The 26,046-nt window shown below is 43.8% G+C and overlaps 1 protein-coding gene across 1 annotated transcript in view; it reads left to right on the top strand.

Annotated features, from left to right (window-relative positions):
* The window catches only part of LOC121547862 (lutropin-choriogonadotropic hormone receptor-like), a 29,262-nt gene extending 8,598 nt beyond the window's left edge, over positions 1–20,664 (top strand). Inside the window, 14 exon segments of the mRNA XM_045209925.1 lie at positions 814–888; positions 1,300–1,374; positions 1,586–1,666; positions 7,760–7,837; positions 8,211–8,279; positions 11,372–11,446; positions 13,958–14,143; positions 17,083–17,148; positions 17,286–17,498; positions 17,744–17,855; positions 18,131–18,388; positions 19,942–20,430; positions 20,432–20,455; positions 20,617–20,664. Of these exon segments, the coding sequence (XP_045065860.1) occupies positions 814–888; positions 1,300–1,374; positions 1,586–1,666; positions 7,760–7,837; positions 8,211–8,279; positions 11,372–11,446; positions 13,958–14,143; positions 17,083–17,148; positions 17,286–17,498; positions 17,744–17,855; positions 18,131–18,388; positions 19,942–20,430; positions 20,432–20,455; positions 20,617–20,664 (1,849 nt within the window).
* Positions 20,665–26,046: the final 5,382 nt, after the last annotated feature.

Below are 26,046 nucleotides of genomic sequence, written 5' to 3'. Positions count from 1 at the left end.
TCCCTACTGCGTTAGAAGTTCAAAACGATTTGACAGCTCTAACGCAGTTCCACATCCGACACCGCCAAAACAACCAATTTGCCAATGTCAATCTGATTAAATCCAGTCCTAGGTCACACTAACCAATTTGCTGTGCTGGAGTTCAGATGGTCTTGTCTTGTCATGGATGACTCAAATTGGCTGGAAATCATGGCTCAGCTTCTCCTACATGTGTGATGATGCTCTGAAATTAAATGGCTTTTTAATCGTTTCACAAAAGTAACAGTAATTAAGATGTTATGCAACAACTTAAGAAGAGAGGTACAAACACACACACACACACACACACACACTCACACAGGGCTGAGGGAAAATATAAGCAGAGTGCGTCGCCAGGCTTAATTATCTGGTTTAAGATGGAATCTAAATGGCTATCTAAAGAAAAGTGTTGGTTAATTACAGATCAGTGGGTGGTACGGTGGACTGGAAGGGTAAAACGTATGGAGGTCTATAAAAAGTATAACAATAGAAGAAGGGGGCTGAGAGGGTGTGGAAGGTTGATTTGGGATGGGGGATGGGGTTGGAGGGTAGCAAGGACATCATCAGGAAGACAAGAAACAGTCAAGGGCATGTTACTAGAGCCTTCCTCACTGCATTTGTTTGTTTTTAAAATAACACTTTTCTTCCTCTGATCCTTTTCCCCTTGGCCTTCACTTTGCGATCCATTTGCAGCTTACTCTCTGCATATTCAGTCTCTATTTTATGATTAAGGAGATAAATGAATATTCCTTTGGAATGTGAATTTACGTTATGCTGTCTTTTTTTCTGCCACAGTGAGATCTCTCAGAGTGACTGCACCAGGAACATAAGAAGTCATGCATTCCTCTCTCTCCACAGCCTAGCTGAGATGTACGTGTCACACACACACACACGAGACACACACACACACACACACCATATTACAGAACTTTAATCTCCCAGTTCTAAAGGTTTTAGTTGGTGAGATAACGTGTTGTTCCATTGGAGGCCATGGATTTGACTGTTTTTATATTTTCTTATTATGTGTCTCCTTCTACCCTGATAAGTTACTGTAATAGACTGTGGTTTATGTGATCCATTGAACACAACAATGCATGCAGAATATTACTTATTTACTTAATCCTCTTCATTCCTGGACAGAATATTACTGTAACCAAAAGTATGATTCACAAGGTCACTCATCATGAGTAAAAAATATGTTACTTGATTGGGATATTGGAAATGAATGTTATAGTTTTTTAAATAAATGTTTATATTGTGATGCTTTCTGTTATTCCATAGACAGATACAGAACATCAGAAATCTGATCAGTATAGAGAAGGGGGCCTTCACTGATCTTCCCAGGCTGAGATACCTGTAAGCTTTTATTCCAATATTATTGTTAGCCATACTACTGTAATTCCAGGTACAACACCTCAGTTTGTCAATATTCAATTTTGGTATTTTATTTACTTGATGAAATGCTGTCACAGCTTAGTAACACACATTTTCACCCACTTTTTTTTTTTACCTCCTCTGTCTCTTTCTTCACCTCTTTCCCCCTCTTCTGCTCTTTTCTCTCTCCCAGGAGTATCTGTAACACAGGAATAATACACTTTCCTGACTTCTCCACCATCTCCTCCCTGGTGATACTGGAGTACTTCTTCCTGTATGTATCCAGAACTTGACCAACCTAAAACTGGATTACATGATAATATACAATGATAATATACTGTAGCTACAGCCATTTCAAGATAACCTAAACCCAACCCCAGCTGTATGTGACCCTACTATTCTAATTCTCCTCACTGAAAAGGAACTGACTTTCCCTTAGTTAAACCACGTAAGAGAGCAGCGGAAGGGTTCTGGAAACCTTGGTTTACAACCGGTCTCAAAAAATCCTCAGTTTAAAAAAACTAGTTGAATAAAACATTTCTCACAAATCCCTCTCCCCTGAATTCTGCAAATTACAAAATGTATAAGAACAAATGTACTCACCTACTTCGGATATCCCCCAAAATAAATGTTACTAACATATTCCCCAAATCCTCAAATAAAATAAAGTCAACTTGGAAAATCATCAATCAACTGTTAAATAAGAAAAAGGCATCTACAACTATCCCATCTCAATTTATTGTTGGAAATAAGACCTATAGTGATCCTGATGTTATTTCATGTGAATTTAACAACTTTTTGTGAATGTGGGTTCCTCTCTGTCAAAGAAAATTCTGAAAACTACATTACAAAATTACATTAAGGGACATTTCCCTTCTCTGCTTCAGTTTGATCCTCCTGATGTAATGGAGGTGATGGAGGTAATTAGTAATTTAAAGATGTCAGCAGCAGGTCATGATGAGATTGGTGCCTCTTTGGTGAAATCAGTGTCTTCCTTGATCACTGAGCCTCTAACGTATATCTTCACCAAATCAATGCTAACTGGTATTGTTCCTAAAGATTAGAAAATTGCCAAGGTTATCCCCCTTTATAAATCTGGGGATCCAAGATCTTTTACAAATGATCGTCCATTATCTGTACTACCATGTTTTATATCTGTACTACCATGTTTTATATCTGTACTACCTTGTTTTTCTAAAATCCTAAATGGGTGTATAAGAGAATGTTGAAACATTTAAATCAACACTGTATTCTATATGAGCACCAATATGGTTCCAACACTGTATTCTATATGAGCACCAATATGGTTTCAACACTGTATTCTATATGAGCACCAATATGGTTCCAACACTGTATTCTATATGAGCACCAATATGGTTTCAACACTGTATTCTATATGAGCACCAATATGGTTCCAACACTGTATTCTATATGAGCACCAATATGGTTTTAACACTGTATTCTATATGAGCACCAATATGGTTTCAACACTGTATTCTATATGAGCACCAATATGGTTCCAACACTGTATTCTATATGAGCACCAATATGGTTCCAACACTGTATTCTATATGAGCACCAATATGGTTTTAACACTGTATTCTATATGAGCACCAATATGGTTCCAACACTGTATTCTATATGAGCACCAATATGGTTTCAACACTGTATTCTATATGAGCACCAATATGGTTTCAACACTGTATTCTATATGAGCACCAATATGGTTTCAACACTGTATTCTATATGAGCACCAATATGGTTTCAACACTGTATTCTATATGAGCACCAATATGGTTTCAACACTGTATTCTATATGAGCACCAATATGGTTTCAATACTGTATTCTATATGAGCACCAATATGGTTTTCGTAAAAACTACTCCACAGATATGTCTCCTTTGCAACATGTGGATAAAATATTTACAGCCCTTAACAACAATGACTACGCTCTTGATATCTTTTTAGATTTATCCAAAGCATTTGACACGGTTGATCATGAAATATTACTTTCTAAATTTCATTATTACGATTTTCATGATTATACCGTATAATTGGTTACATAGTGTGTTTATGATAGAGAACAATTTGTTTATGCAAACGGCTGTACATCTACCAGGGCCAAGATATCCTGTGGCGTCCCACAGGGTTCGATAATTGACCTTTGTTATCCCTGATCTATATCAATGACCTTGCTGCTGTGTCTTCTACCGTACTTCCCATTCTCTTTGCTGATGATAACAATTTGATTTTATCACACAATAATTTTGATTCACTAATTAATGAAGCCAACTCAGGCATGGCCAAATTTTCTGAATGGTACAACTTTATTGTATTCACTGGTAAGAATAAGAAATATTGTAAAATGTAAATGTTTAAAAAAAGAGCCAGAATCTCAATTGGTGGGAATGAAATGGAACAAGTCACATCCACTAGATTCCTCTGAGTTCTAATTGATGAAAAGTTATCATGGAAAGATCATATTCAATTTGTCTTCAGCAAAGTGATGAAATATGTTGGTATCATCAGAAAGATTAGTGGTTTGGTTCATCAGGCTTGCTTCCTAACTCTTTACTATAGCTTAATTTACCCATATTTAATTTACTGTAATATTGTCTGGGCCAGTACATATGCCTCCTACCTACACAAATTACTCATCATACAAAAGAAATGTGCAAGACTAGCCACCTCCTCTAATTACCTGGCTCCATCTGTACCTTTGTTTAAGAAACTCAATATCTTGTCTATTTTTGACATTAATGTACGGCAATTATGCATTTTCATCTACAAATACTCATACCTCCCAGACAGTTTACATAAACCCTTCAATGGATTCTTCCAGGTTAATTCTGAAATCCATCTATATAACACAAGCCACTGCGATAACCTTCACCCTCCCCACTGCCGCATCTCACATAGTCAATTCTCTATCAGATATATATATATATATTGAATTCTTATCTTCGCCAAAACCTCATCATCCCTCAATAATTTCAAGCGACGACTGGGGGTCAGCCTGATGAACCAAACTATTCAGTAATCTCCTCCATATAGCCCAACTCTCACACACTCACATCCACACATGCACACACACGTATAAATAAAACATATACTGTAAATTTTTTTTGTGATTGCTGACTGGTTCATTTGTACATTTATGATTAGTAGGTTTTGTTATCTGTTTTAACAAACCTTTCTTATTTTTGTACTTATGGATTGTATATTGTTTGTTTGTGGTGTGGTTTTTATGTAAGCCCTTGGGCTTCCAACCACACGTGCACACCATTGTATTTTGTATTATTTGTTTTTATCTGTATTGTTGTTTATCACTTATTTTCTTTGGTGCAAATAAATGAAACCTTAAACCTCCTCTCCTCTCCTCTCCTGTCACGATCGTCTAAAGGAGCGGACCAATACGCAGCGCGTGGAGTGAACATGATGACTTTATTTATAAAGCAACCACGAAAAAACAACAAATGACGATAAATGAAGTCCTCAGTGACACGACTGAACTTGGAACAATAACCCACAAAACAAAGTAGAAAACACACAGAATATATATGGCTCCCAATCAGAGATAACGAGCCGACAGCTGACACTCGTTACCTCCGATTGGGAGTCATTAACCAATCACCAAAACACAAACAAATGAAACTCACCCATCCCCAACACCACCAAATGAAATACACCCAAACCAATGACAATGAACAACCCTGGCTCAAATATCAAAGTCCATGGAGCCAGAGTGTCACAGTACCCCCCCCTAAAGGTGCGAACTCCGGGCGCACCAACATCAGGACTAGGGGAGGGTCTGGGTGGGCGTCTGTCCACGGTGGCGGCTCTGGCCCCGGTCGTGATCCCCACCCCACCACAGTCACAACCTGCTTCGGTAGCCTCCTCCCAATGACCACCCTCCAACTAACCCCACCTGGACTAAGGGGCAACACCGGACTAAGGGGCAACATCGGCCTAAGGGGCAGCACCGGACTAAGGGGCAGCACCGGACTAAGGGGCAGCACCGGACTACGGGGCAGTACCGGACTAAGGGGCAGTACCAGGCTAAGGGACAGCACCAGGATAAGGGACAGCACCAGGATAAGGAGCAACACCGAGCTAAGGGGCAGCACCTGACTAAATGGCGGATCCTTGCTGGCTGGCTCTGGCGGATCCTGGCTGGCTGGCGGATCCTGGCTGGCTGGCACTGGCGGATCCTGGCTGGCTGGCGGATTTGGCTGCTCATGGCTGGCTGACGGATCTGGCTGCTCATGGCTGGCTGACGGATCTGGCTGCTCATGGCAGGCTGACGGATCTGGCTGCTCATGGCTGGCTGACGGATCTGGCTGATCCTGTCTGGCGGAAGGCTCTGGCTGATCCTGTCTGGCGGACGGCTCTGGCTCCTGTCTGGCGGAAGGCTCTAGCGGCTCCTGTCTGGCGGAAGGCTCTAGCGGCTCCTGTCTGGCGGAAGGCTCTAGCGGCTCCTGTCTGGCGGAAGGCTCTGAAGGCTCTTTGCAGACGGGCGGCTTTGCAGGCTCAGTACAGACGGGCGGCTTTAGCGCCGTTGGGCAGACGGGTAGTTCAAGCGCCGTTGGGCAGACGGGCAGTTCAGGCGCCGTTGGGCAGACGGGCAGTTCAGGCGCCGTTGGGCAGACGGGCAGTTCAGGCGCCGTTGGGCAGACGGCAGACTCTGGCCGTCTGAGGCGCACCTTAGGCCTGGCGCGTGGTGCCGGAACTGGAGGTACCGGGCTGAGGACACGCATCTCAGGGCTAGTGCGGGGAGAAGCCACAGGGCATGCTGGGCCCTGGGGACGCACCGTAGGCCTGATGCGTGGTGCCGGAACTGGAGGTACCAGGCTGAGGACACGCTTCTCAGGGCTAGTGCGGGGAGCAGGAACAGGCCGGGCTGGGCTGGCGAAGCGCACCATATCCCTGGTGCGTGGAGCAGGAACAGGCCGGGCCGGGCTGGCGACGCGCACCGTATCCCTGGTGCGAGTGGCCGGAACAGGCCGGGCCGGGCTGGCGAAGCGCACCATATCCCTGGTGCGTGGAGCAGGAACAGGCCGGGCTGGGCTGGCGACGCACACCGTATCCTTGGTGCGTGGAGCAGGAACAGGCCGGGCTGGGCTGGCGACGCACACCGTATCCTTGGTGCGTGGAGCAGGAACAGGCCGGGCAGGACTGTCGACGCACACCGTCTCCTTGGTGCGTGGAGCAGGAACAGGCCGGGCTGGGCTGGCGAAGCGCACCGTATCCATGGTGCGGGGAGCAGGAACAGGCCGGGCTGGGCTGGCGAAGCGCACCGTATCCATGGTGCGGGGAGCAGGAACAGGCCGGGCTGGGCTGGCGACGCGCACCGTATCCCTGGTGCGAGTGGCCGGAACAGGCCGGGCCGGGCTGGCGTAGCACACCGTGGACCTGGTGCTTGGAGTAGGAACAGGCCGGTCCGTACCGGGAACACACACCACTGGCCTCAACCGAGGATCAGGAACGGGCCGGACCGGACTGGCAACACACATCAGTCTTTCACGCCGTGCCACAAACACTTCCCTTCCTCTACTCGCCAATGGCTCCCGTACTCCGTTAGCCTTCTCTCCTTTTCTCCCTGTGGCAGCCTCCTGCTGCCCAGCCGCCCAGGCCATGTGCCCCCCCCAAAAAATTTCTTGGGGTTGCCTCTCGTCCTTCCGACGAAAAACCTGCTGCCGCCGATGCTCCTCTCTCGCCAGGGCCTTGATCTTCCCCCAAGGTCCCTTGCCCCCGAGCATGTCCTCCCAGGACCACGATTTGCCCACCTGGGCCATCGCCAGCCTCTCGATCTCCTTTCCCGGCGCCTCCACCCATGTCCAGTCTCTTTGCTCCTGGACACGCTGCTTGGTCCTTTGATGGTGGGTTATTCTGTCACGATCGTCTAAAGGAGCGGACCAATACGCAGCGCGTGGAGTGAACATGATGACTTTATTTATAAAGCAACCACGAAAAAACAACAAATGACGATAAATGAAGTCCTCAGTGACACGACTGAACTTGGAACAATAACCCACAAAACAAAGTAGAAAACACACAGAATATATATGGCTCCCAATCAGAGATAACGAGCCGACAGCTGACACTCGTTACCTCCGATTGGGAGTCATTAACCAATCACCAAAACACAAACAAATGAAACTCACCCATCCCCAACACCACCAAATGAAATACACCCAAACCAATGACAATGAACAACCCTGGCTCAAATATCAAAGTCCATGGAGCCAGAGTGTCACATCTCCTCTCCTCTCCTCTCCTCTCCTCTCCTCTCCTCTCCTCTCCTCTCCTCTCCTCTCCTCTTCTCTCCTATCCTCTGCTCTCCTCTTCTCCTCTCTTATGTGTGCAGTGAGCTGGGAGACAACATGCAGCTCCACAGTATACCTGCCAATGCCTTTCAAGGGATCACAGAGGAGAGTGTGTACATGTGAGTATGAGTACAATACTATTACTTATTTGGAGCAATACTCCAAACAGCCATACTAGAGGATCTCCAATGTTCTTCAGCAATTTACAAGTTTTGTACGATTTCAATTTGCCTCAGCACGTGTTTAGATCATTGATTTGAGAATTCTCTCATCTGGGTGTTTAATGTAAGAATTGTTTCACTGCTGATTTCATTAAATCTCATCTAATTGATTGCGGTAACCATGATCATTTTCATCGAATCCAGGGTTTAGGACAGCACTTGTAAATTATGTTTTTAAATCAATTTCTGTTGTATGTAAGCAATTGTAAATCGGTCAAGCTGACATTAACAACCAATTTAAATTAAATGTGTGGAAATGTGTTTCTTACAGGAATATTAAAAAAAATGGATTCAAGGAAATCAAGTCGCACGCTTTCAACGGAACAAAGCTGGATAGACTGTACGTATTCCCCTTAAACAATCAACCCTTTCCTCCGCTTCCTGCTTAGTTTCAGTTCTTACAACAAAGTGCCTGAAACACACACACACACACACACACACACGTGCACGCACGCACACACACTCTCAACAGGACCTGCTCTTGTGATTTTTGCTAAGCCTTTGTTGCTGTTATTTCAGAGTTGTGTCAAAGGCTTGGGTTAATCAAAGAAACTCGATGTACCAGTAAAAGAACGTCTTGTAAGACACAATATTGAGTGGGCGCCATGTTGTTTACTTTGCTCAACATCTTGATCAAAGCAGAATCACTTTCAATGAGTCTAAACATTCATACTATTACTGAACAAAAATATAAACGCAACATGCAACAATTTCAAAGATTTTACTGAGCTACAGTTCATAGAAGGAAATCAGTCAATTTAAATAAATTCATTAGGCCCTAATCTATGGATTTCGGGCATCGGCCCACCCACTTGGGAGTCAGGTCCACACACTGGGGAGCCAGCCCCCCCATCAGACGATCCCGCAGGTGAAGAAGCCGGATGTACAGGTACTGGGCAGCATGCCAATTGCATGCTCCATAAAACTGTTATGATCATGCTGTTTAATCAGTTTCCTCATATACCACACCTGTCAGGTGGATGGATTATTTTGGCAAAGGAGAAATGCTCACTAACAGGGATGTAAGCAATTTTGTACACACAATTTGAGAGAAATAACCTTTTTGTGCATATGGGATCTTTTATTTCAGCTCATGAAACATGGGACCAACACTTTACATGTTGCGTTTATATCTTTGTTCGGTAAAATCTCAGATACAGTTGAAGCCAGAAGTTTACATACACCTTAGCCAAATACATTTAAACTCAGTATTTCACAATTCCTGACATTTAATCCTGTTAAAAACTCCATGTCTTAGGTCAGTTAGAATGTGAAATGTCAGAATAATAGTAGAGGGAATGATTTATTTCAGCTTTTATTTATTTCATCACATACCCAGTGGGTCAGAAGTTTACATACACTCAATTAGTATTTGGTAGCATTGCCTTTAAATTGTTTAACTTGGGTCAAACGTTTCAGGTTAGACTTCCACAAGCTTCCCACAATAAGTAGGGTGAATTTTGGCCCACTCCTCCTGACAGAGCTGGTGTAACTGAGTCAGGTTTGTCGGCCTCCTTGCTCGAACATGCTTTTTCAGTTCTGCCCACAAATTGTCTATAGGATTGAGGTCAGGGCTTTGTGATGGCCACTCCAATACCTTTACTTTGTTGTCCTTAAGCCATTTTGCCACAACTTTGGAAGTATGCTTGGGGTCATTGTCCATTTGGAAGACCCATTTGCGACCAAGCTTTAACTTCCTGACTAATGTCTTGAGATGTTGCTTCAATATATCCACCTAATTTACCTTCCTCATGATGCCATCTATTTTGTGAAGTGCACCAATCCCTCCTGCAGCAAAGCACCCCCACAGCATGATGCTGCCACCCCCGTGCTTCACGGTTGGGATGGTGTTCTTCGGCTTGCACGATACCACCATTTTCCTCCAAACATAACGATGGTCATGATGGCCAAACAGTTCTATTTTTGTTTCATCAGACCAGAGGACATTTCCCCAAAAAGTGTGATCTTTGTCCCCATGTGCAGTTGCAGACCGTACTCTGGCTTTTTTATGGTGGTTTTGGAGCAGTGGCTTCTTCCTTGCTGAGCGGCCTTTCAGGTTATGTCGATATAGGACTCGTTTTACTGTGGATATAGATACTTTTGTACCTGTTTCCTCCAGCTTTTTCACAAGGTCCTTTGCTGTTGTTCTGGGATTGATTTGCACTTTTCGCACCAAAGTACGTTAATCTCTAGGAGACAGAACGAGTCTCCTTCCTGAGCGTTATGACGGCTGCGTGGTCCCATGGTGTTTATACTTGCATACTATTATTTGTACAGATGAACGTGGTACCTTCAGGTTTTTGGAAATGGCTCCCAAGGATGAACCAGACTTGTGGAGGTCTATAATTGTTTTTCTGAGGTCTTGGCTGATTTATTTTGATTTTCACATGAGGTCAAGCAAAGAGGCACTGAGTTTGAAGGTAGGCCTTGAAAAACATCCACAGGTACACCTCCAATTGACTCAAATGATGTCAGTTAGCCTATCAGAAGCTTCTAAAGCCATGACATCATTTTCTGGATTTTTCTAAGCTGTTTAATGGCACAATCAACTTAAAATCAACTTAAACTTCTGACCCACTAGAATTGTGATACAGTGAATTATAAGTGAAATAATCTGTCTGTAAACAATTGTTAGAACAATTACTTGTGTCATGCACAAAGTAGATGTCCTAACCGACTTGCCAAAACTATAGTTTGTTAACAAGACATTTGTGGAGTGGTTGAAAAAAACGAGTTTTAATGACTCCAACCTAAGTGTATGTAAACTTCCGACTTCAACTGTATTACTGAAGGCTATTATCTTTGTGCATTTCAAAACCTCCAGAAGCAATTTAATTTACCTGGCACTTCCTTTTTCTTTTACTTACAACTTCATTCTGCTTTGCGTGTATATGGAGTCCCACGGGGGCAAGAATGGTCTATCCATCCTATCCACAAATTATTTATTCATAGTAACACAGGGACGGGTCTCTAAATTACATTCTCTGCTACTTAAAATTACTCTTAAAATCAATCCGTTCCCATGCATCATGGAAGAAAGACCTCTCTGTGTGTAGTACTGTGACTAATTGGACAAGAGTTTGATCTAACATATCATTTTTATCAAGAAACCCCAACCACCAAATGATACATTACAATTTTGCCCATAGAACTTACTGCACACCATGCTAACTATTCAAGATGAAGCTAGACAATCCCCAAATTGCTCACTGTGCCCTCAGGGGGCTCCTTGTACATTTATTCATATGGTATGGGAACTGTTTGTCTTGTTCGATCTTGTCACTTGTTTCCTTGTCCATGTGTTCCTGTTTTGTGTCACCCATATTTCACTCATTTATTGCAAGGATATAACTTCCATTGCTTGTGCTCATTTGTGCTCAAGACAAACAGGATGTAATACTATGTGTATCATGTGATTGATTTCTCGTGTAGGATTCTGAAAGACAACAGGTATCTGAGAAACATCCATGAAGATGCCTTTGAGGGAGCGTCAGGGCCAACTGTGCTGTAAGTGAATACTTCCTTAGAAAAGTATTATGTAACATTCACCTTTAATACACTCCATTCCTATAATATAATCATCCCACTGGTCACAGATGTCAATTCAACGTCTATTCCACGTTGGTTCCACGTAATTTAATTGAAATAATGTGGAAACAACATGATTCAACCAGGAGCTGATCATGGACTACAGGAAACGGAGGGCCGAGCACGGCCCCATTCACATCAACGGGGCTGTAGTGGAGCGGGTCGGGAGCTTCAAGTACCTCAGTGTCCACATCATTAAGGATCTATCATGGTCCAAACACACCAACACAGTTGTGAAGAGGGCATGACAATGCCTCTTCCCCTTCAGGATCCTGAAAATATTTGGCATGGGTCCTCAGATCCACAAATAGTTTTGAAGCTGCACCATTGAGAGTATCTTGACTGGCTGCATCACCGCTTGGTATGGCAACTGCTTGGCATCCAACCGCAAGGCGCTACAGAGGGTAATGCGTGCGGCCCAGTACATCACTGGGGCCGAGCTCCCTGCCATCCAGGACCTCTATACCAGGAGGTGTCAGAGGAAGGCCCTAAAATTGTCAAAGACTCCAGCCATCCACGTCATAGACTGTTCTCTCTGCTACCGCAAAGCAAGCGGTACCGATGCACCTAGACTGGAACCAACAGGACCCTGAACAGCTTCTATCCTCAAGCCATAAGACTGCCAAATAACCTACCTGGACAATCTTCATTGACCCTTTTTGCACAAACCTTTTTTTTACTCATCACATACGCTGCTGCTACTGTTTATTATCTGTCACTTTTTTCGTAGTTATATGTAAAGTACCAGTCAAAAGATTGGACACACCTACTCATTCCAGGATCTTTCTTTATTTTTACTATTTTCTACATTGTAGAATAATAGTGAAGAATTCAAAACTATGAACTAACACATATGGAATCATGTAGTAACCAAAAGTGTAAAACAAATCAAAATATATTTTATATTTGAGATTCTTCAAATAGCCACCCTTTGCCTTGATGACAGCTTTGCACACTCTTGGCATTCTCTCCACCAGCTTCACCTGGAATGCTTTTCCAACAGTCTTGAAGGAATTATGCTGAGCACTTGTTGGCTGCTTTTCCTTCACTCTGCGGTTCGACTCATCCCCAACCATCTCAATTGGGTTGAGGTTGGGGTATTCTGGAGGCCAGGTCATCTGATGCAGCACTCCATCACTCTCCTTCTTGGTAGAATAGCCCTTACACAGCCTGGAGGTGTGTAGGTCATTGTCCTGTTGAAAAACTAATGATAGTCCCACTAAGCCCAAATCAGATGGGATGGCGTATCGCTGCAGAATGCTGTGGTAGCCATGCTGGTTAAGTGTGCCTTGAATTCTAAATAAATCACAGACAGTGTCACCAGCAAAGCACCCCCGCACCATAACACCTCCTCCTCCATGCTTTATGTTGGGAAATACACATCTCACAAAGACACAGCGGTTGGAACCAAAGATCTCCAATTTGGACTCCAGACCAAAGGACAGATTTCCACCGGTATAATGTCCATTGCTCATGTTTCTTGCCCCCAGCATGTTTCTTGGCCCCAGGATCGTCTGAGACCAGCCACCCGGATAGCTGATGAAACTGTGGGTTTGCAGAACCGAAGAATTTCTGCAAAAACTGTCAGAAACTGTCTCAGGGAAGCTCATCTGCATGCTCAACGTCCTCACCAGGGTCTTGACCTGACTGCAGTTCGGCGTCGTAACCGACTTCAGTGGGCAAATGCTCACCTTCAATGGCCACTGGCACCCTGGAGAAGTGTGGTCTTTTTTTAAGGTATCTGTGACCAACAGATATATATCTGTATTCCCAGTCATAGGTTAGGGCCTAATGAATTTATTTAAATTGACTGATTTCCTTATATGAACTGTAACTCAGTAAAATCGTTGCATGTTGCGTTTATATTTTTTTTCAGTGAATATACAATTTGGCGGCCAGGTCTCCTTCTGTATTTGTGAGATTGTAGTAGTATGTTGTCTAGTCTAGTTGTATTGTTTGTTTGCATCCTGCTTGACATTGTTAAAAACAAAAGTGTTCACGTTTGTTAAGGTGAAAGGTTAGGGTTAGGTCTGGCGGGGTAGGTAGCCCAGCGGCTAAGGAGTTGGACCTGTAGCCGAAAGGTCGCCTTTTGGAATCCCGGGCCATGCGCTGGAAAAAAAAGGGGGAAATTGATCTGACAACTGGAGAGCTGCTGGGTTCATATCCTAATAATAATCCCCTACCATTGGGATCTTGAGCAAGGCCCTTAACCCCACAACATGCTCTCCATCCAGGGGTGCTGCACTGCAGCTTGACCCTGTGCTACTCTCAACTTTGTGTCTGTTTGATGTGTGGGAGGGGAAATGAAGAGAGCAGAAGACAAATGTCTATTGTTCGCTGTAACTATGGACAATAAAGTTATATTGTAACAGGTAGGCACAAATGTGTCAACTTTTGACTTAGGTGTTTACTGTATCTTGTGTTGTCCAGTGACGTCTCCTCCACAGCTCTCCACACACTTCCCCGTCGAGGCTTGGGACATTTGAAGGTCCTGATCGCCCGTTCTACCCCCTACCTGAAGACTCTACCCCCTCTGGAAAGCCTCCTAGAGCTGGAGGTGGCAGAGGTCACTTACCCCAGCCACTGCTGTGCCTTCCACACCTGGCGACGCAACAGGTAGGTACACATCCTTAAATATTTCAAAAACTAAAAGCATTGTATTTGGGACAAATCATTCACTAAACCCTAACCTCAACTACATCTTGTAATAAATAATGTGAAAATTGAGCAAGTTGGGGTGACTAAACTGCTTGGAGTAACCCTGGACTGTAAACTGTCATGGTCAAAACATGTTGATACAACAGTAGCTAAGATGGGGAGAAGTCTGCAAATAGTCCAGGTAGCCATGATTAGCTGTTCATGAGTCGTATGGCTTGGGAGTAGAAGCTGTTAAGAAGCCTTTTGGACCTAGACTTGGGGCTCCGGTACCGCTTGCCGTTTGGTAGCAGAGAGAACAGTCTATGACTAGGGTGGCTGGAGTCTTTGACAATTTTTAGGGCCTTCCTCTGACACCGCTTGGTATAGAGGTCCTGGATGGCAGGAAGCTTGGCCCCAGTGATGTACTGGGCCGGACACACTACCCTCTGTAGTGCCTTGCGGCCGGAGGCCAAGCAGTTGCCATACCAGGCAGTGATGCAACCAGTTAGGATGCTCTCGATGGTGAAGCTGTATAACGTTTTGAGGATCTGAGGACCCATGCCAAATCTTTTCAGTCTCCTGAGGGGGAATAGGCTTTGTCGTGCCCTCTTCACGACTGTCTTGGTGTGTTTGGACCATGATAGTTTGTTGGTGATGTGGACACCAAGGAACTCATGGCTCAAAGTGGAGGAGAGATTGACTTCATCACTACTTGTTTTTGTAAGAAGTGTTGACATGCTGAATGCACTGAGGTCTCTGTTTAAACTACTAGCACACAGCTCGGACACCCATGCATACCCCACAAGACATGCCACCAAAGGTCTTTTCACAATCCCCAACTCAAGAACAGACTATGGGAGGCGCACAGTACTCCATAGAGCCATGGTTACATGGAACTCTATTCCACATCAGGTAACTGTTGCAATCAGTAGAATCAGATTTAAAAAACAGATAAAAATACACCTTATGGAACAGCAGGGAATGTGAAGAGACGCTCAAACAGGCACAGACACACATACACATGATAAGACACGCACTCTACACACACGTGCACATGGATGTTGTATTGTAAATATGTGATAGTGGAGTAGTGGCCTGAGGGAACACACTAAATGTATTGAGTAAAGTGTTATGAAATGTAATATCATGTAATATTTACAATTGTATATACAGTGGGGGGAAAAAGTATTTAGTCAGCCACCAATTGTGCAAGTTCTCCCACTTAAAAAGATGAGAGAGGCCTGTAATTTTCATCATAGGTACACATCAACTATGACAGACAAAATGAGAAAAGAAAATCACATTGTAGGATTTTTAATGAATTTATTTGCAAATTATGTTGAAAAATAAGTATTTGGTCAATAACAAAAGTTTCTCAATACTTTGTTATATACCTTTTGTTGGCAATGACACAGGTCAAATGTTTTCTGTAAGTCTTCACAAGGTTTTCACACACTGTTGCTGGTATTTTGGCCCATTCCTCCATGCAGATCTCCTCTAGAGCAGTGATGTTTTGGGGCTGTCGCTGGGCAACACGGAATTTCAACTCCCTCCAAAGATTTTCTATGGGGTTGAGATCTGGAGACTGGCTAGGCCACTCCAGGACCTTGAAATGCTTCATACGAAGCCACTCCTTCGTTGCCCGGGCGGTGTGTTTGGGGTCATTGTCATGCTGAAAGACCCAGCCACGTTTCATCTTCAATGCCCTTGCTGATGGAAGGAGGTTTTCACTCAAAATCTCACGATACATGGCCCCATTCATTCTTTCCTTTACACGGATCAGTCGTCCTGGTCCCTTTGCAGAAAAACAGCCCCAAAGCATGATGTTTCCACCCCCATGCTTCACAGTAGGTATGGTGTTCTTTGGATGCAACTCAGCATACTTTGTCCTCCAAACACGACGAGTTGAGTTTTTACCAAAAAGTTCTATTTTGGTTTCATCTGACCATATGACATTCTCCCAATCCTCTTCTGGATCATCCAAATGCACTCTAGCAAATTTCAGACGGGCCTGGACATGTACTGGCTTAAGCAGGGGGACACGTCTGGCACTGCAGGATTTGAGTCCCTGGCGGCGTAGTGTGTTACTGATGGTAGGCTTTGTTACTTTGGTCCCAGCTCTCTCCAGGTCATTCACTAGGTCCCCCCGTGTGGTTCTGGGATTTTTGCTCACCGTTCTTGTGATCATTTTGACCCCACGGGGTGAGATCTTGCGTGGAGCCCCAGATCGAGGGAGATTATCAGTGGTCTTGTATGTCTTCCATTTCCTAATAATTGCTCCCACAGTTGATTTCTTCAAACCAAGCTGCTTACCTATTGCAGATTCAGTCTTCCCAGCCTGGTGCAGGTCTACAATTTTGTTTCTGGTTCTCCTTTGACAGCTCTTTGGTCTTAGCCATAGTGGAGTTTGGAGTGTGACTGTTTGAGGTTGTGGACAGGTGTCTTTTATACTGATAACAAGTTCAAACAGGTGCCATTAATACAGGTAACGAGTGGAGGACAGAGGAGCCTCTTAAAGAAGAAGTTACAGGTCTGTGAGAGCCAGAAATCTTGCTTGTTTGTAGGTGACCAAATACTTATTTTCCACCATAATTTGCAAATAAATTCATTAAAAATCCTACAATGTGATTTTCTGGATTTTCTTTTCTCAATTTGTCTGTCATAGTTGACGTGTACCTATGATGAAAATTACAGGCCTCTCTCATCTTTTTAAGTGGGAGAACTTGCACAATTGGTGGCTGACTAAATACTTTCCCCCACTGTAACTGCCTTAATGTTGCTGGACCCCAGGAAGAGTAGATGCAGCAGCTAATGGGGATCCTTAATAAATACAAATACACATCACACATAGGTGCTCATCACAGGTTGACACTCAAGGGTCTACTCTAACATGTGTTTTTCTCCTTATCCATCCAAAGGGAAAAAGTTGTCCTTGCACTCTCTCCGAACCTCAGAAGGCTGTGCGATGATGATGACGAAATCAAGTAAGACAGTTTTTCCACTATGTATCAGGGGAAAGTTCTGTTGTCAGGCTTGCGGAATGTTTTTCCCTTGACTTTACAGGTCTCAACCTCTCCACCTAACGTTTCTCAAATCCATGTTTTCTTCCCCTTTTCTCCAGGGACAATGTGACAGACCTGTACGACATCAACCTCCAATACCCAGACCTGCAGCTGAGCCTGTGTCCTGGACCCTTCCAGTGTACCCCAGAGCCCGATGCCTTCAACCCCTGTGAGGACCTGCTGGGGTATTCCTTCCTCCGCTCAGTCACCTGGCTCATGACTGTGTTTGCTGTGCCCGGGAACATGGCCGTGCTGGTCGTACTAATCATCAGGTAAAGGGAGAGAACATAGAGATTTATGATAAACAAGAGTGGTCAATGTCATAGACCTGTATGTCTCTAGACAAGTGTGCTGATAATGGCAGCCATCTTTGTCAGGGATAGATTCCAAACCAATTTAATTGGGATGAATGGATAGTAATCGATTTAATTATATGGGAAAGAATGCTTTAATTGCAACATATATCCAAGTAATTGCTGATTTTGTTTTTAACATTTTTTATCATTCTCCTCACTAGCCACCAGAAGCTCAGTGTCTCTCGGTTCCTGATGTGTAACCTGGCCTTCGCAGACCTCTGCATGGGGGTATACCTCCTCCTCATTGCAGCCATGGACTACCACTCACGCAATGTACGTAGCCCAGAGGCTTAGAGAGGTGTATCAGTGACTAGAAGGTCACTGGTTCAAGTCTCAAGCTGGGCGATGAAAAGTTGGGGACTGAACTGGCTTCTGTAGGGCTGCTCTTTTCAGTTTAGTACATTACTACCAACCACCTACCATTGTGCCCTTGAGCAAGGCATGACTTAACCCCTAAACTGCTCCAGGGGGGCTGCACTGCGGCTGACCCTGTGATGCTTGCTTTCCAATGTTTATATTTCTGTAATAAAGTTGTATTTGTATTGTAGGAGTACTACAACTACTCCACGGACTGGCAGATGGGCACGGGTTGTGGCGTGGCGGGGTTCCTGACGGTGTTCGCCAGCGAGCTGTCGGTCTACACACTGACCATGATAACGTTAGAGCGGTGCCACACCATCACCAACGCCATGCACAAGAACAAGAGGCTGCGGCTGAGGCATGTGATGGCCTTCATGGCTGGGGGGTGGGGCTTCTCTCTATTGGCCGCTCTGCTTCCTGTCCTCGGGGTCAGCAGCTACACTAAGGTCAGCAGAATTTGAAAATATACACTGAAAAAAAATATAAACGCAACATGTAATGTGTTGGTCCCATGTTTCATGAGCTTAAATAAAAGATCCCATACATTTCTAATATGCACAAGAAGCTTATTTCTCTCAAAATGTGTGCACAAATCTGTTTACATCCCTGTTAGTGAGCATTTCTCCTTTGCCAAGATAATCCATCCACCTGACATGTGTGGCATATCAAGAAGCTGATTAAACAGTATGATCATTACACACCTTGTGCTGGGGACAAAAAAAGGCCACTCTAAAATGTGCAGTTTTGTCATACAACACAATGCCACAGATGTCTCAAGTTTTGAGGGAGCATGCAATTGGCATGCTGACTGCAGGAATGTCCACCAGAGCTGCTGCCAGAGAATTTAATGTTAATTTCTCTACCATAAGCCACCTCCTACGTCGTTTTAGAGAATTTGGCAGTACGTCCAACCGGGCTCACAACCACAGACCATGCGTATGGCGTTGGGTGGGCAAGCGGTTTGCTGATGTCAACGTTGTTAACAGAGTGCCCCATGGTGGCGGTGGGGTTATGGTATAGGCAGGCATAAGCTACAGACAACAAACACAATTATGTTTTATCAATGGCAATTTGAATGCACAGAGATACCGTGACGAGATCCTGAGGCCCATTGTCCTGCCATTACCTCATGTTTCAGCATGATAATGCATGGCCCCATGTCGCAAGGATCTGTACATAATTCTTGGAAACTGAAAATGTCCTAGTTCTTCCATGGCCTGCATACTCACCAGACCCATCACCCATTGAGCATGTTTAGGATGCTCTGGATCGACATGTATGACAGCGTGTTCCAGTTCCGCCAATATCCAGCAACTTTGCACAGCCATTGAAGAGGAGTTGGACAACATTCCACAAGCCACAATCAACAGCCTGATCAACTCTATGTGAAGGAGATGTGTCGCGCTGCATGAGGCAAATGGTGGTCACACCAGATACTGACTGGTTTGCTGATCCACACCCCTACCTTTTTTTTAAGGTATCTGTGACCAACAGATGGATATTTGTATTCCCAGTCATGTGGAATCCATAGATTAGGGAGTAATGAATTTATTTCAACTGACTGATTTCCTTATATGAACTGTAACTCAGTAAAATCTTTGAAATTGTTGCAAGATGCATTTATATTTTTGTTCAGTATATTTTGTATTTATTTATTTTTACATTTAGGGCCTGTATTCACAAAGGGCCGGTTTCCCGGACACAGATTAAGCCTAGTCCTGGACTATAAAGCACTTTCAATCTCCATTGAACATGCTTTTTAGTCCAGGACAAGGCATGGATCTTATCCTACTCTGTGATGCTTTTTGAATACGGGCCCAGGTTTACAAACATTCACTTTACACACACAACAGGCATGATTTGTGTTCTATAGTGTAGTAGATGAACATTCACAGCCTTTTTATTTCTGCTGAAAATAACTGAATGACAATTGCTGATGTAAAAAGGGCTTTATACATTTATTTGATTGATTGACTTTCTTTGATATTTTATCCTCCAGGTGTCGATCTGCCTGCCCATGGACATCGAGTCCCTAGCCTCCCAGGTGTATGTTGTAGCCCTCCTCCTCCTCAACATCACCGCCTTTTTCATCGTCTGCTACTGCTACGTACGCATCTACCTGTCCATCCACAACCCCGACTTAGCAACCCGCCACCGTGACTCCAAGATCGCCAAGCGCATGGCCGTCCTAATCTTCACCGACTTCCTCTGCATGGCACCCATCTCATTCTTTGGCATCTCGGCGGCTCTCCGCATGCCCCTCATCACCGTCTCCCACTCCAAGATCCTCCTCGTCCTCTTCTACCCAATCAATTCCCTCTGTAACCCGTTCCTCTACACCATCTTTACTCGATCGTTTCGGAAGGATATGCGTTTGTTGTTGAGTCGCTGTAGTTGTTGCCATGCCAGAGCGGAGTTCTACAGGGCACAGAACCTGGAAGCACACACTATACCACCTAAGGATAGGACTACGTCCCCCAGAAACCATCACTCTCAGGTTCTACACCTACCACATCAATAATAATAATAATAATATGCCATTTAGCAGACGCTTTTATCCAAAGCGACTTACAGTCATGCGTGCATACATTTTCGTGTATGGGTGGTCCCGGGGATCGAACCCACTACCTTGGCGTTACAAGCGCCGTGCTCTACCAGTTGAGCTACAGAGGACCACAAGATGCAGGGATGCTTTCTCTGCAAGGGAGGCGGAGCCACATGACTAGTCTCAGCAAGTCAGAACTGAGGGTAAAACCACATATATATATATATATATATATGAATTTTTTTTACAGACAATCGTTTCTGTTGTCATTCAACCATTGGCTCAATCTGGAATTTTTGGACACAAAATCGAAATGTGGTTTTACCCTCAGTTCTGACTTGCTGAGACTAGTCATGTGGCTCCGCCTCCCTTGCAGAGAAAGCATCCCATCTTGATGTGGTAGGTGTAGAACCTGAAAGAGTGATGTAAGTACGCCTTTGTAAGTATTCAACTAATCTGAAAAGAAGTAGAGTGAGTTAAACTTTTGACAGTCAAAAACGGTCAATGACGTACGTCTTATACAATTTCATCCTTGTTTATGTGTCTCCTTGTTCAGGCCCTGTGATAGACTAGCATCCTGTCCAGGGTTGTACTTGTACATCAAGCTGCCTCACGCTACAGATACAGGAGATAGGCTCCAGCTCCTATGAGCTGTTCCTACAAGCTCGATTCAATACGCCTCTAGATGCATGGACTCCGATACGAAACAGGAATGATACTTTTAGTTTGAAATTATTTGATGCACAAAAAATGGTGTTGCATAAACACATTCATTTTTCATTCTAAATTAATATCTGACATTGATGGAGCTCAGAAGCTTAGCTGGATCTGTCTGAGCTGATTTCTTTGAGCTGAGTGGCCCTGTGTGTGTGTGTGTGTGTGTGTGTGTGTGTGTGTGTGTGTGTGTGTGTGTGTGTGTGTGTGTGTGTGTGTGTGTGTGTGTGTAGCCATAGGACAGACTGAGCATCTACCACTATCAGATTAGGGGGGGGGCATTTTATGTTTTTGTCCCCCCACTTTTTTTATCTGAAATCTTCATCACCCACTGATACTACATAGCCAATTCATATAACATACTGTAGCTTTGGATTTCACCCTCCAAAAGCGAATGGTTTTGACTGTTTGGAACTTTACGGAGGAGAGCTGCTCTTCTCCTGTTCAGACCAACCTGGCAATCAAAGAGCTCCAATCTGCAGTTAGATGTGCATGTGCAATCAGCAAGATGTGGGTTGTGTCCACTCCGGTAGCCTACACAGCTCTCAGCTTTGGTTGTCTCTCAATTAATAAAGCCTATGATTTAATATTGCGAAAGCCATTTTACAAACATCTAAATGGTGAAGGTGCCGCGCAGATGTAGTCTACAAATATTAGACCAGAGATAGGGTAGGCCTACCTCTCGTTGGCTCGAGCAGCTGCATCTCCCACACTGTGCACACAGTTGTTATCTGACTTGTAGCTCAATGTCATACGCAGTTACATACATGAAAGGCTGAAGGAGAGGACGCATCAATTCACTCAACAGATTAGAAGTATTTCCCTAATAAGGCAGAAAAAATGCTGAGTAAAAAACTTTAGTGAACCGGCGATTCGTAACGTATGATGCGTGCTTCATTTGGATCGGTTTGGGCTCCTGCGGACCGATGCACTCACATTTGCCTATCGGTGAATCGTAACATCCCTACTAGGTTCGGTTTGCTCCTAGCAGAACTCGGCTAGGCAAAGTGAATGTCTGTGCTTCACGTAGCTGCTCCCTTGAAACATTTGAAAACAGCAGCAATATTACGGTTTGTCCCGTAGCAACAGCCATTATACACTTCCCCAAAATATAAGATAAATCAAGAAATCTGTAATACATTTTTACGTTTTTTGCAGAGGTCTTAGTCGTGCAATTTTACTTCTAAATAAGATGTTTGGTGTAGCATTTCTCAAGTGAAAAAATTTGCATGAAAACTAGTCTTCTCTCGTTGACAACAAACACTTCATTGAAGGATCCCATCCACTCCTACTAGGAGTAGTACTGTTGACCAATCACAGATAGAGGGGCGTAAACATTGACTAATGAACCCTGCGGAACACCGAAACGAACAAAAACGTCATAAATTGTCATAACATATGTGCAAACTGTTTTGACTGGGAAGCATGCGACAGGCTTTATGAGCCTCTGTGGCCATACCCTTAATCTCAGCTGTAACAAGGTGATTGAGCGCCTGTGCCCCTCCCTTTAAAAGAGAAGCACATGGAGTTATCTTGGCACGCAAGCCAGATCAGGGAGAGGTAGCTGCTGCCGCGCTGGTTTTTGCGTAAGTGTTTTAAAGTAGTGTTGTTGAGTGTATTGGTGAGTTGATTAAAGTAAGATGTAAAGTGCATTGTTTGTATTGTATTTTTCCTTGTCTACATTTTAAAGGGGAACACCATTTTGTAATGGCCTTTAGCCTGATTCATTGGTAGCTAGTAGCTTGTGTGGCTTCCTCAAGTGTGATGTTTGCTGTGCTGCACTATCACATGAGTGCTGTGATTTATACCTCTAATTTCAACATTTGGTATGATATTCTATTTAAAAAACGTTGTGACGTTATCTGGTGTGTAACTTAACTGTTTCATTAAACAATACCTTTCATTCTTATCCCTTTTGTTTCATTGAAACTAGTAATAAACTATAGTTTTGTAATTCCAGCTTTGTACCCAGTTGAAGTCTCCATTGACTCTGCCTTATCCCAATAGTCTGTTACATACAGTATTTAACCAGAATTTACTTAATTTCAATTATTTATTTTATTGGGAGTCGTACAATACTGTACAGCAGGGTTCTTCAATTCCGGTCCTGGAGGGCCGAAACACTTCTGTTTTTTATTTCTACCTGGTAGTTAATTGCACTCACCTGGTGTCCCAGGTCTGAATTAGCCCCTGATTAGAAGGAGAGGATGAAAAACAGAGGTGTTTCGGCCCTCCAGGACCGGAATTGAAGAACCCTGCTGTACAGAATGGAAATTGACTTCCCGCTATTACCTACATTTTCTGACTGTTTGAGCACACATTCAAACTAATGCATTTTTCGATCACATGAACCTGTTTGCAAAGACATGGGTTACATCCCAAATGGCAAACTATTCCATATAGGGCTCTGGTAAAAGTAGTGCACTATATAGGGTGCCATTTGGGAGACAGCCATGGTCATGTATAGCAGGGTTTCCCAACCCTCTCCTTGGGCCCCCACAGACATTTCACATTTTTGTTTTAACCCTAAACAGGCACACCGGATTCAATTAGTCAAAGGCTTGATGATTAGTAGACTAATTAAATCCTGTGTGCCAGTTTAGGGTTAACACAAAAATGTGAAACTTCTGGGGGGGCCTTATGAGAGGGTTGGGAAACCCTGGTGTAAAGCATCCATTTGCCCTAACTAAATAACATGTCATTTTCCCTTTAGATTGTGTTCTGTATGTACAGTGGATATAAAAAGTCTACACACCCCTGTTAAAATGCCAGGTTTTTGTGATCTAAAGGAATGAGACAAAGATAAATCATGTCAGAACTTGTTCCACTGTTAATGTGACCTATAATGTGAACAATTCAATTGAAAAACAAACTGAAATCTTTGAGGGGGAAAAATGAAAAATAAAAACCTTACAATAACCTGTTTGCATAAGTGTGCACACCCTCTTATAACTGGGGATGTGGCTGTGTCCAGAATTAACCAATCACATTCAAACTCATGTTAAATAGAAGTCATTACACACCTGCCATCATTTAAAGTGACTCTGATTAATCACAAATAAAGTTCAGCTGTTCTAGTAGGATTTTCCTGACATTTTCTTAGTTGCATCTCAGAGCAAAAGCCATGGTCCGCAGAGAGCTTCCAAGGCATCAGAGGGATCTCACATTTACGTCATTTAGCAGACGCTCTTATCCAGAGCGACTTACAGTTAGTGAGTGCATACATTAGTTATTTTATTTTTTTCACACTGGCCCCCCGTGGGAATCGAACCCACAACCCTGGCGTTGCAAACGCCATGCTCTACCAACTGAGCTACATCCCTGCCGGCCATTCCCTCCCCTACCCTGGACGACGCTGGGCCAATTGTGTGCCGCCCCATGGGTCTCCCGGTCGCGGCCGGCTACGACAGAGCCTGGGTTCGAACCAGGATCTCTAGTGGCACAGCTAGCACTGCGATGCAGTGCCTTAGACCACTGCGCCACTCGCCACTGTTGAAAGATATCAGTCAGGAGAAGGGTACAAAATAATTTCCAAAGCATTACATATACCAGTGGGAAAAATATGGCACAACAGAGACAATACCAAAGAACTGGACGTCCCTCCAAAATTTATGAAAAGACGAGAACTGGTCAGGGAGGCTTCCAAGGAACTGCAGGAATTTCTGGCAAGTACTGGCTGTGTGCTACATGTGACAACAATCTCCCATATTCTTCATATGAATGGGGTAGGGTGGTAAGCCTTTTCTTACAAAAAAAAACATCCAAGCCCAGCTGAAGTTTGCAAAATCAAACATCAAGTCCCCCAAAAGCACTTGGGGAAAATGTGTTATGGTCTGATGAAACCAAGGTTGAACTTCTTGGCCATGATTCCAAAAGGTATGATTGGCGCAAAAACAACACTGCACATCACCCAAAGAACACCATCCCCACAGTGAAGCATGGTGGTGGCAGCATCATGCTTTGGGGCTGTTTTTCTTCAGCTGGAACCGGGGCCTTAGTCAGGGTGACGGGAATTATGAACAGTTCCAAATACCAGGCAATTTTTGCACAAAACCTTCAGGCATCCGTTAGAAAGCTGAAGATGAAGAGGAAGTTCACCTTTCAGCACGACAACAACCCAAAGCACACATCCAAATCCACAAAAGCATAGCTTCACCAGAAGAAGATTAACATTTTGGAATGGCCCAGCCAGAGGCCAGACCTGAATCCAATTGAACATCTCTGGGGTGATCTGAAGAGGGCTGTGCACAGGAGATGTCCTCGCAATCTGACAGATTTGGAGCGCTTTTGCAAAGAAGAGTGGGCAAATATTGCCACGTCAAGATGTGCCATGCTAATAGACTCCTACCCAAAAAGACAGTGATGTAATAAAATCAAAAGGTGCTTCAACAAAGTATTAGATTAAGGGTGTGCACACTTATGCAACCAGGTTATTGTGAGTTTTTTTATTTTTCCCCCTCAAAGATTTCAGTTTGTTTTTCAATTGAATTGTTCACATTATAGGTCACATTAAAGGTGGAAAATGTTCTGACATGATTTATCTTTGTCTCATTCTTTTACATCACAAAAACCTGGCATTTTAACAGGGGTGTGTAGACTTTTTATATCCACTGTACGTTCTTAATTTATGACAATTTACCTTCAAAGACAAAATAATAGCAGGGTTCATATTAACGCTTGTATTTCATTGGCAGTGAAAAGAGGTATTTGAATTCACATTTCAGTCACTGCCAAGGATTCAAAAAAGACCACCATGGCAGATAAAACAACATTTTGGGGCATACTGCATACATTGTTTTGTAACATTCCTCAAACAGAAAATCACAGGATGTACAGTACGTCAAA

The sequence above is a fragment of the Coregonus clupeaformis genome, chromosome 31, assembly GCF_020615455.1.
Source record: "Coregonus clupeaformis isolate EN_2021a chromosome 31, ASM2061545v1, whole genome shotgun sequence".
Lineage (NCBI taxonomy): Eukaryota > Metazoa > Chordata > Actinopteri > Salmoniformes > Salmonidae > Coregonus > Coregonus clupeaformis.
The sequence above is the reverse complement of the archived record's forward strand: the minus strand, read 5'-3'. Positions and strand labels throughout refer to the sequence as shown.